We start from the raw sequence: 12,479 nt of genomic DNA on the forward strand, positions 1-12,479 counted from the left end.
CTCTGACTTTCAAATAAACAAATAAATCTTTACAAAAAAAAAATCAAACCCAGTGACCCACCCCTGCTACTTATATAAAAGAAGGGATGCCCAGTCTCTGTGCCAGAGGGCACAGTGGGGAATCAGGCCTCCATCCCCACATCCTGGGACACGACTCCCATTACTAGATGCTGAAAGCCAGAGGCTGAAAGGCTGCTGGGGTGGGGCGTATGCCAGTCACAGCGTCTCACACAGTACATCTTCACTGCAGCACCCTGAGACGGCCTTGCTCCTCTGTCCCCTATTCCCACCCGGGGTACTTCCTTCTTGCTTCTGCAACCTCAGTTCTCTGCTGCCAAGTAACTCCTAAGTTTACAGCTTCCAGGAGGCAGGGCCTGGATGTGTTCGGGGGGCTGTTCCAGGGCTGATTTGCTCCCTGACCCTTAGGCCTCAGGACCAGCCCTCGTTTCTGCTGAATTTCTTCTTCTACTGTTTGAGTGCTGTAATTCTCTGTATGGTCCAATAAATTCTCTCTCTCCCTCTCTCTCTCTCAGACAATCCAAGGCAACCTTTGTGGCTTGCAAGCAAGGCCATCTTAACTGATGTGTTAGGCTTGGCCTACTGGCTTAAATATTTTGTACCTTTGTAGGGATCTTTAAACATCATTAACAAATGGATAACTTTCAAGTTTCACCTAGATCTCCTTGGTGATCCTGAGTCTGAGATATATATAACCATGTAGTCATTAACTCTTCTTGGCAAGCTAACATGCATCTCAAACTTAATATGTCCAAAGTAAGTCACAGACACCACTCCCCACGCCCCCCCACACCATTCTCTCAGAACCATCCCATTTCCAGAAAAGGTAACCCCATGTCATCATTCGTCAGGCCCCAAATCTTAAAGCTATTTATGGCTTCTCTCTTTTTCTCATATCCCTCATCTAATCTAAATCCTATCGATTCTTTCAAAATATCAGTATCTGACACTTCTTTCCATTTCTATGCAAACATAGGCTAATCATTATTAGTTCAAATTGAAAGGTGGTTTTCAATAAAAGGAGAAAAAAGACTGCAGTAACTTGTGGAGAAATAAATCAAGACAGAAAAGGTTAAGTAAAGGCAGTGAAAAGAAGAATTAGGCTGACACAGCCACGCGCATGAGATTCGGAGTCACCCAGACCCGGGTTTGGAGCTGAGCGCTGCCTTTATAAACAGTGTGCCCTTGGACTTCCAGTCAGCACAGCCAATCTTCAGTTCTGGTAGCTGCAAGTACAGCTAATCATACTGCCTCTGAAGGCAGTTGTGAGAATTGCAGAAGACACGTTTAAAGTGGTATTCAATAAATAATAGCTGCTGTTGAGATTATTGATAGGCTGTTGCACCATTTTTCAAGTTGGGAAGCACAAGACCTACTGGTTCCCTTGAAAATGGGGGGGAAATCACTTACTAGTAAGCCTAACCTCACATTTTAAAGTCACGATATAACGCTAAGAGTTGGGGGACAAACAAGGGGTGGGGGATGAGATGCATCTCCAGCTGTGTAAAGGAACTGACCTCACAGAGAGAGGTTAGAGCAGGCGCAGAAGGTTGACCTGTGCTTCAACACAAGCAAAGCTTTCCAGGCCAAAGGTCCCAGTTTTCAGGCGGCACTTCTGGTGGTGCGGGAGAGATTGAATGCCATGTGACTTCCACCTGGAAACCATCTGTGTTCCAGCGATGCAGAGAGGCCCTTCCATCCCCAGACACAAGCTGCACTGTCTTACAAGTGGAAAGCAGTGTGCCTCTGAGTGATGTATAAACTTGTGGAGAAAACTACCCACCCACTGATTTATGGTATCCTGCACGGCAAGTGCTTTATAAATGTGGGGTGATGATGAGGTGGGAAATATCAAAGTAAAGGACCTTGCAAAAATATCTATAACCAGCGTCATGTCATCTCTTTAAAAAGAAAGCAATACCGCCACACCACTTTGCTGAGATCAGAGACTTATCAACAGCATCACAGACCATTTAGTTGACAGGGCACAAAGGTCACGTCTCACTGGCATCTTGACTTCATTAGCTCACCCTAAGTCTTTACCTTGAATTTTTTTAAGTTTTTGTAAATATGCTTCTGTAATTAACAGTCATTTCATTCTATATCCTTCCTCATTTGTTGAATAAAAGTTGTCTCAGGAGCATAGATAGACCACAAGTTAAAAACTGAATTAATACATACTTGCTAGCTACCGTGACACCCATGAAAAGCACTTGTTGGAGAGGAAGGCTTCCCGTCTCTGGGACTGTGCTGGGCCATTCTGTGCTCAACACAGAATATACATAATATACATGCGAGAATTCCCACAGCCGCCTTTTCTCAGCTTAACAGTCTACTAAGATAATGAGAAATTGATCTTTCATCATTGTTTCACTCAAACTCGTGGGACGTCTGTTACAACTGGATCAATATAAAGGTGGCTACCCAAGTAACTTTTAATAAAATAAGGGGAAAAGGCATAGCAGTTACCCCATTTTCCAAAGTAATTGGTATTTTCACTAGAATTTTAAAATATGGCTCTTAGACAACTTTCCCTTTTTCTGGTTTCCAATGACCCAAACTGAAACACTACAACCTAAGCTCAACAAAAGTCAAGGCTCAAAGGGTGAGACGCCAAGGTGGAGGGATGAAGACATCGGGCTCAGAGGTTTCTGTGGATGTGCAGGGAGGACAGAGACCACGGATTTATGTTCCACAGTTACGTTCATAATTTCGTTTCAAATCTATTCAGCAAATTGTCTCACACATATCCTTTTTGGAAAAAATGAAACAAAAGCTTTCCCCTTCATGAATATTTATCTCAATGCAACCACCTGGCAGCATAAATATTTGACTTCTAGCCTAAGTATACAGCATTTCACGATTCTTTGGGAAATACTCATCCTTAAACTTTATATTTGGAATATTATCTTTAAGTTAGATTGTCAGGTGCCCAGTTCTCAAATACACACCAACTGTCCTTTTTAATTATTTAAAATTCCAAATGAAGAAAACAGGTCTGGCACTGGATAAGTATCTTGAATGTGGGATAGGCACGAACACCTTGCAATAATACCCGACTAATCACAGGCAACCATTCCGCCATAGATGGGTGAGCCACTAATTAGACCAAAGGAAATAAAACTGTCAAGGCAGGATAAAAGGAAAAAGAGAAATAAGCGGCAATTACTGCATTTTTGTCAGTTTTGTGTGTGTTCTCACACACAGTTCACCGAAAGGAGGACACTCCCACAGCACTTCAGCAAAGATCAGCAGCACTAAATGAGTATTTGGAGCTGAACACAACCCAGGGGTGAGGACATCCGAAAAATGCATGCAGAAAGAGGCAAAGTGGACTACATAGAGAAGTGTGCTTTACTTCAGGGTGTGGCGCACTCTGGAGGATAACATTACATCACCCTTTGCTAAAACGGCCTTAAAATACCCAAGGCAATCTCAGCACAGAGGCTGAGTAAAGACTGACACAGAAGTACCAGGCGAGGCTACCCCCTTCCAAATCCTTGGTAGCCTTAATTGGCACCCTTACCGGGCAGACGGTGTCAGCAAGTGTAATTAGTGGCATTAGAAATCGGAATGTCTAGAGCAACTTACATTCTGTTGCTTGGAATTATCTTGTGCCCTTCTCTAAACCAAGTCACTTGAGGTCTGGGGTAGCTGGTGATGGGCATCAAGTTCAGGACTGCTGCATGGCCTTGAGGAACTGTCTTCCTCTGGTCGGTATCCACGAAACTGTCCATATCTGCAGAGAGAAAATAGACAAGTTCTGGAAAAGTCTCTTATGGGGGTGGGGGGGGAACAGTGATTCAAATAACTAGACCTTACAGCCATGACCTTGCCTCACTTAACAAGACAAGCAAGGCTGGTGGTGGCTCTGAGGAGCACAGATCTGGTTCTGTGGGAAGTACTGCCTCCATGGTGCCAGAGAGGCACATTGTTCATTAGAACCGTGAGTCCCTTGTCTTACTACAGCAGTACACTGGAATGCACTCATTCTGACACTGAAATACACTGTGCAAAGCATCCTACTGCTTTCCACGGAAGCAGTAATAAAGCCGTCTCAGCCCTCTCCAGCCGCCAAGCCTCTCAGGCCAGGTCTGCCCAAAACAGTCCCTTCATCTGCTCAGTTTCTCCTCTTAATTTCTAAAGTCATCATCTCCCTCAAAGATCTTCTAAGAAGCAATATTTTCTAACCTCTGCAAGTTTTTCGTAGGTTCTTACACACTCATACTGTTGACCTCATTTGGGGCAATCATTTTGTTCCGATGTTTGTTCCACTGACTAAAAATATTTTAGGGGGCTGGTATTATGACCCACTGGGTTAAGCTGCCACACACAATGCCGGCATCCCATAGTAGAATGTCAGTTCAAGTCCCAGCTGCTACAGTTGAATACTGCTGCCTGCTAATGCGCCTAGAAGTCAGCAGAAGATGGTCCACGAACCTGGGACTTTGCTACCCATGTGGGAAACCAGGATGGAGTTCCTGGCTCCAGCCTGGACCAGACCTGGTTGTTGTGAGCAACTAGGGAGGAACTAGCTGACTGAAGGTCTCTCTCTGCTTCTCCCTCTCTCCCTGTTACTCTGCCTTTCAAATAAATAAATAAATGTTAAACAAAAAAAAAAAAAAGAAACTTAAAAAAAAAACTTTTTGAAGGGCAGACCTCGCTTGGGACACCTGCATCCCATATGAGAGTGCCAGGGGTTGAGACTCACTTCCGCTTCCAAACCAGATTCCTGCTAATATGCTTCAGAGGCAGAAGATGATGGCTCCAATACTTGAATTCCTGTCACTCAAGTGAAAAAACTGGATGGAGTTCCAGCCTCCTGGTTTTGGCCTGGCCCTGGATGTTGGGTTCATTTGGAGAGTGAACTAAGAGAAGGAAGACTCTCTGTCTCTCCCTCTGTCAGGAAGGAAGGAAGGAAGGGAAGAAGGAAGGAAGGAAGGAAGGAAGGGAAGAAGGAAGGAAGGAAGGAAGGAAGGAAGGAAGGAAGGAAGGAAGGAAGGGAGGGAGGGAGGGAGGGAGGGAGGGAAGAAGGAATGTAAGAGAGAAAGAAAAGGAGGAATGATTTCTAAATGTTTCAAAAGAAACAGCCAGCAGAATGCAGGTATAAAAAGATTTTTTTAAAAGATCTATTTATTTATTTAGAAGGCAGATTGTTAGAGACCAAGAGTGAGAGAGGTGTCTTCCTTCTGCTGTTTCACTCCCCGAATGCCTGCAAAAGCCAGGGTTGGGCCAGGCTAAAACCATGAGCCACCTGGTTTTGGACTGGCGTAGCTCTGGACGTTGCGGCCAACTGAGGAATGAACCACTGGATGAAAGACCTCTCTCTCTCTCTCTCTCTCTCTCTCTCTCTCTCTCTGCTTCTCCTCTCTCTGAGTAACTCTGACTTTCAAATAAATAAATCTTTAAAAAAACAAACAAACCGGAGCCAGGAACTCCATCCAGGTCTCCCACATGAGTAGCAGGGACAATTAACTTGGGCCATCTTTGCTGTCTCATAGGTGCATTAGCAGGGAGCTGGATCCGAAGTGAGGGGTAGCCAGGGCTCAGACCAGGACTTTTAATCTGGGACATGGGCACCTCAAGCAGAGGCTTAACCCACTGTACCACAACGCCTGCTCCTAAATGGCTAACTTTTAAATTAGTGACATTGGAAGTTTTAAAAAAAATCCATATTATAATCAGATACAGATAAATATGCCCAGACACAGCAAAACTAATATAATTTTATCTAAATGCAAGTAAGTTTGAAATATTCCATTGTAGAGTTCATTATCAATGATTCACAAGAAATTATTTTCTCCATGACAGTGTGCAAGGACTAAGGGAAAAGTGGCTGGTGTTGTGGCGCCACAGGTAAAGCTGCCTCCTGCGATGCCAGCATCCCCTACGGGCGCTGGTTTGTGTCCTGGCTGCTTTTCCTCCAGTTCAGTTCCCTGCTAATGGCCTGGGAAAAGCAGAAGGCGGCCCAAGAGCTTGGTCCTCTGCCAGCCACATGGGAGACCTGGAGCTCTTAGCTCCCAGTTCCTGGCTCTGGCTCCAGCCTTTTCAGTCCTGGCTGTTGTAGCCACTTGGGAAGTGAAGCAGTGGCTATCTCTGTCTCTCTCTCTCACCATGAGTCTTAGATTAGAAAAATAGTCATGGTTATTTTATTCATTTATTTTTGTTTACTTAAAAGGTAGGCAGAGAGAGATAGAGGGAGAGAGGGAGAGAGGGAGAGAGAGAGAGAGAGAGAGAACCATCCGCTGGTTCACTTCCTAAATGCCCTCAACAGCCAGGACTGGACCAGGCCGAAGCCAGGAATCTGGAACTTCACCTGGGTCTCTCATGGGCATCACAAGAACTCAAGTACTTCGGCCATCACCCACTGCCTCCCAGGCTGTATGTTAGCAGGAAGCTGACTTGGAAGCAGAGTCGCCAGAACTGGAATCAGGCCTCCAATACAGGATACAGCCATCCCAAGAGGCAGCTTAATCTGCTGGTCCATAAAGCCTGTCTCTCCATGATTAGTGTTTTCAAAGTTAAGGAAGAAGACACAAAAAAACTAAGAGCTAAAAATAAAGGCTAGAAAGATATAAATAATTAAGCCAGAGAAAGTCCAAAACAATTTTTTAAAAAGAATTTCATGTATTAAGCTTCAAGCTCGTAACTTAATTCAAATATGATTTGGGTATTTTGCTGCACACAGTTTATTAGTTATGATTTCAATTATCTAATTGAATAAAAGTTATAAATTATTCTGCAGACACATTTAGCTGAGAGAGTTCAACACAATTCAGAGAATTTAAGCCTTTCTAGCAATTAAAAAAGTAATTAAACATGTATAGCATCAGCACCTCATTCAGTCATTAGGACTACAGTAGATTAGTTAGGTATTATTTTATTTTATATATGAACACTAGAAGATGCAGGACTTAACTGGGATCAAAAAAACAAATAAATGTTGTTACCACCAACTAGCACAGCCCAACCTAGTAACACTCCACTGTTCTCCAGAGTCTATACCAACATATTAAATCGTAATTTGAAATTTCATAGGATATTATGCTTACTTTTAAACAAAGAGATATTTTGGTAGTACATCTGAAATACAGTAAGGCAAACAGTCCGTTTAAATTCAATCTACCCTTCAAAGATTTTGGATTAGAGAAAAAGAGGACCGGCACAGTGGCTCAACAGATTAAAGCTTCAACCTGTAGCACCAGCATCCCATATGGGCATTGGTTCAAGTCTTGGCCACTCCATTTCTGATCCAGTTCCCTGCTAATGCGCCTGGAAAAGCAGTGGAACATGGCCCAAGTGCTCAGACCCCTGCACCCACCAGGGAGGCCGGGAAGAAGCTCTTAGCTCCTGGCTTCCACTTGGCTCAGCCTTGGCTGTTGCAGCCATTTGGAGAGTAAACCAGAAGAGGGAAGATCTGTTTGTCTCTCTTTGTCCATCTGTAACTCTGCCTTTCAAATAAATAAATAAATCTTAAAAAAAGAAAAAAAAATACTAAATACTTTGCATAGGCCTCTTTTGTGTACGCCTCTTAAAGATGACAATAAAACTCAAGCACCCTGCATTCTGACATCACTTCACCTACTTTAACAGAGTTCATTCTCCAAAATGGATTTGCTCAATAAAGAAGCAATCAGTCCTTGTAGCACTAATACCATCTAGGCAATTGACTGTCCATGTGCTTTTTGTAGCTCAGAAAAAAGGATTTCTAAACAACCCATCATTGTAAAAAAAAAAAAAAAAAAAAACTGACTGTGAATAGATGACATTTGACCTAAACTGGTATAACTATTTATCTTAAAAATATTTTGAATATAAGAGATGGGGAGAACAGCTCATTCATACAAAGGAAGTCATATTATTAACATCTTTATCCTCCTTTGTGCCCTGTATGGTCCTTAATCTTTTCACCTGAAGGGTCATCTGCCTTCTTAGTTCCTTCATCGGATCAGCCATACCAGAGGTTTACTTTTTTCTTACCTACTTTAGCAATTATTCTATTCTAAACAGAACCAAAGGTAAAGCCTTAGTTCCTACAATGGTTGGGATTGATTCTGATTGCTTCCTGCAGACACTTTGTGTCTGTTCTTTGCTTTGGGAGAGCCCCCTTACAACATACATACATGCCACTTGAACTTCTGATTTCTTTTGCAGGAGTGCTCCCATTCTGTTTCGCACCACACAACGGTAAAATCCAGCATCCAGCTTCTGTAAAGATGGAATAATGTACCTGCCAAACACCAAACAAAGAGTTAATGGTGATGTCCATAAAAGCATTGACATCTCACCTACTAGTACTCCACACAGGGTTTACTTCTGGTAACCTAAGACACATGCAACGCTTCCCCAACTAAGACACTAACAACTTATTCAGACTGCAACTTATTTCTGAGATTATTTCATCACTATCTGCCTCCCTCGCTAGGCTGTAAATATTACATGAGTCAGGATCTACACGTGTTTTACTCAGCATCATATCCCTGCTTTTAGCAGAGCACCATGCACACAGGAGATAATACTCATGACTGGCTGAATGATGTAGAGAACCACTAAATAATTAAAAGCTGCATTTAAACTGACCTTTCAATAAAAAAGTAGTTATGGTTCATGGTGTAGATGCTAAGAATTTCTAGGAATTATTTCTAGAACTTGCTATCATGTTAATATAACATGCCATGCAACTCTTTATGAAATTTCACGCAACACTGTCAAGATGAGGTACTGATGTCATTACTACAAAGAAGGCAAGGGTATCAGGATTCTTCCTCCCTCCAGGGACCAGTACAGCCTTCTCCCCACAGTTTAAAACACTTCCTTTCCTTATTTCTCCACCTAAGGCCCAATACTAATTTTAGAATTTTTTTTTCAGATAACAGAAAAGTCATTTCATTTGTATTTTTGTATATCTTTTACTAAATATTTAAATTAACATCTAAAAACATCAGTGTTCTTCACAGTAAATAAAAAAGCAATTAAAAGATAGTTTCTGGGTAATAATAATAGATGGAATTAAAAAGGAGAGAATGTTCCAACACAGGAACAATCCACACAGCAGACTCATAGAATGACAATCATTTTAAGTAACACTCTGGCCTCAGAATCAGCCCTTAAGGCTTCCTGGTCTGGCTGAAAAGCCTGTATGAGCATTTCAGGCATGGAAAGCCAAGACACTGTGGCAAAAAACGTTCTATACAAAGGATCTCTGTGAGCGAGACCCCAGCGGAAAGAAGTGGCCATCAAAGAAGGATGTACTTTTTTCTAAAGAGAGGAGATAATTTCCATTTTGCTTATGGCCTTGTCTAAATACTGACAGAATTTATGGTTTCATAAGTCTTCCATATAGCCTAGGTAGCTCATGTCAAGAGCCTCAGGTGGTCACTGACATCATACATGAGAGTGTTAATTGTTAAATTAACAATAGGAGTCACTGTGCATTAATTCTTCATGCAGGACCTCTGTCCTCAATGAGTGGTATCATGAGAGTTAACTGTAAAACTGGTTCTCAAACAGTTTTGCATATGTATGTGTGTGTGTGTGCAAATTGTTGAAATCTTTACTTAGTATATGGTTTGTCTTCTGTGTACAAAGTTGACTGAAAATGAATCTTAATGGAGAATGGGACTGGCAAGGGGAGAGGGAGGAGGAAGAGGGGTGGGAGTGTGGGTGGGAGGGCAGGTATGGTTGGAAGAATAACTATATTCCTAAAGTTGTACTTATGAAATTTGTATTCCTTAAAAAATAAATTAAAAAGAAGCCAGTTTCTGTAAATGCCTGCTTTCAGTTTACTGCTGTATCACAATAGGATTCTTCAAAATTCATAAGCAAGTGAAGAGATGTGTGAGTAACCAACTAGCACAATGGGTTTTGGAGCCCCTGAGCCCAATAGCTTCCTATTTAAGATGGTCAACTGACGGGTTTCTAAGCCATGTTCACAAACAAATCAAGAGTAAGAATTAATCAGGCCATATATCTGATAAATATATAGGGAATCCTTACAACTCAGTATAAATAAATACATATATAGGCAAAGTGACTGAATAGACATTTCTCCAAAGATGACATACACATGGTCAACCAGTTTATGAGAAAGTGGTCAACATCACTAATCATTAGGGAAATGCAAACCAAAATCACAGTGAGGTATCTCACACCTGTTTGAATAGTTAATAGCCCAAATCAATCCATCAATAAAATTAACAAATGATTGTGAGGCTATGGAGAAAAGTGAATCATTGTACATTGTGGTAGGGACTATATATCGCTGCAGTCTCTTGTGGAAAATAATAAAAAGCGTCTTCAAAAAATAAAAAACAGAACCACTGGATGACCCATCAATCCCACTTTTGAGTATGTATCCAAAAGAACTGAAAACAAGAGGCTGGTGCTGTGGCTTAGCAGATAAAGCTGGGGCCGGTTCCAGTCAGAGGTGCTCTATTTCTGATCCAGCTCTCTGCTAATGTGCCTGGGAAAGCACCAGAGGATGGTCCAAGTGCTTGGGCCCCTCAACCCACGTGGGAGACCTGGAAGAAGCTCCTGGTTTCAGCTTGGCCCAGTCTGGCTGTTGTGGTCATCTGGGGAGTGAACCAGTGGATCAAAGTTTTCTCTGTGTCTCTTCCTCTGTCTCTCTGTAAAAGATCTATTGTATTTATTTGAAAGGCAGAGTTACAGAGAGAGGTACACACAGAGACGGAGAGAGGTCTTCCATTCACTGGTTCACTCCCCAGGTGGCCGCAAGGACCAGAGTTGGGCCTATCTGGAGCCAGGAGCCAGGAGCTTCTTCTGGGTCTCCCTTGCAGGTACAGGGGTCCAAGGTCTTGGGCCATCTTCTACTGTTTTCCCAGGCCATAGCAGAGAGCTGGATCAGAAGAGGAGCAGCCAGTACTAGAACTGGCGCCCATAAGGGATGCAGGCACTTCAGGCGAGGGCTTTAACCCGATGTGCCACAGCACCGGCCCCACAATAGATCCTAAAAGAAAACATCTCCATGACCTTTTAAAAGCATCCTTGTATATGCAATACATATAAATAATACACATCCACATATATTGTTGATGCAATATATATTATGTAAGAATATAAAATATGTGAAAGCATATATGCAGTTATCTGGGAGTGAACCACAGGATAGAAGCGCGCTCTCTCTCTCTCTTTCTAACTCTGCTTTCAAAAAACAAAATAAAAAACTGAAAACAGGATCCTGAAGAGGCCTCAGGGATTCCATACTAATTGCAGCATTATTCAGAAAAGCCAAGATATGGAAACAATCCAAACAGCATCTACCTACTGATAGTAAAGAAACTACGGTGTATACCTAGAAAGGAATATTATTCAGTCTTTAAAAACAAAGGACGTCTTTCCATCTGAATTAAAATAGACTTGGAAACATACTAAGTGAAACAAGCTGGAAACAGAAAAGCATATACTTCATGATACCTCTTACAAGATGAATCTAAGACAGCAAAACTAATAGAAGCAGAGAGTGGGATGGTGGCTGCCAGGGGCTGGTAGGGGGTCAGGGAAGGGAGATGGAAAGTACCAAAGGGCATGCAATTTTGATTATTCAAGATGAGTAAGTCCTAGAGATCTACTGCACAGCGCAGCACCTATATTTAATCATATTTAGTGAATATCTGAAACTTCACTAACAGGATCAGTGTTACAGTGTATGTTACCACACAAAATAAGAGAGTGGGAGGACGCTTTCTGAGGTGATGGAGAAATTTATGACACAGACTGTGGGAATGGCTCCACACAGGCATACTTATCTCCAAACTCATCACATTGCCTACATTAGATAATACAGGTTTTTGTGCATTAATCACTTACTAAAAATAAAAATAAAGAATATGCAAATGGCAATTGAATAAAGCATCATATTTGTGGGCTGGTGCTGTGGCATAGTAGGCTAAGCCTCTGCTTGCAGTGCCTACATCCCATATGGGTGCCAGTTCATGTCCCAGCTGCTCCTCTTCTGATCCAGCTCTTTGCTTGTGGCCTGGGGAAGCAGTGGAAGATGGTTCAAGTGCTCGGGCCCCTGCACCTGCATGGGAGACCCAGAAGGAGCTCTTGGCTCCTGGCTTTAGATCAGCTCAGTTCTAACCACTGTGGCCAACTGGTGAGTAAACCACTGGGTGGAAGATCTTTCTGTCTTTCCCTCCCTCTGTCTGTGACTCTACCTCTCAAGTAAATAAATAAATAAATCTTTAAAAATCATATTTGAGGAGAAGAAATTAATACTGAGGTTCAGATACTCTTCACATATGGGAAGGCATCTACCTTGAGAAAGAATAAGATAACAAAAGCTCACTCAAATGTAACCTATTTTCCAAAAAGGACAATGTAGCATTGCTATACAGAAAAGATGCTCTGGTAAAACTTATCTACAATTTAAAAATATTTCCTTGGGACCAGCATTGTGGCATAGCAGGTAAAACTGCTGCTGGCACCTGCCACGCCCATAG

At 42.2% G+C, this 12,479-nt stretch overlaps 1 protein-coding gene across 1 annotated transcript in view; it reads right to left on the reverse strand.

The window, feature by feature from the left end:
* SDK1 (sidekick cell adhesion molecule 1) overlaps positions 1–12,479 on the reverse strand; it is a 983,380-nt gene that overhangs the window by 563,950 nt on the left and 406,951 nt on the right. The window contains exons 3-4 of the mRNA XM_062180134.1: positions 8,142–8,248; positions 3,610–3,757 (exon numbers count right to left, since the gene is read on the reverse strand). Of these exons, the coding sequence (XP_062036118.1) occupies positions 3,610–3,757; positions 8,142–8,248 (255 nt within the window). The remainder of the gene's footprint in view (positions 1–3,609; positions 3,758–8,141; positions 8,249–12,479) is intronic.

Source organism: Lepus europaeus, chromosome 21, assembly GCF_033115175.1.
Source record: "Lepus europaeus isolate LE1 chromosome 21, mLepTim1.pri, whole genome shotgun sequence".
NCBI lineage: Eukaryota > Metazoa > Chordata > Mammalia > Lagomorpha > Leporidae > Lepus > Lepus europaeus.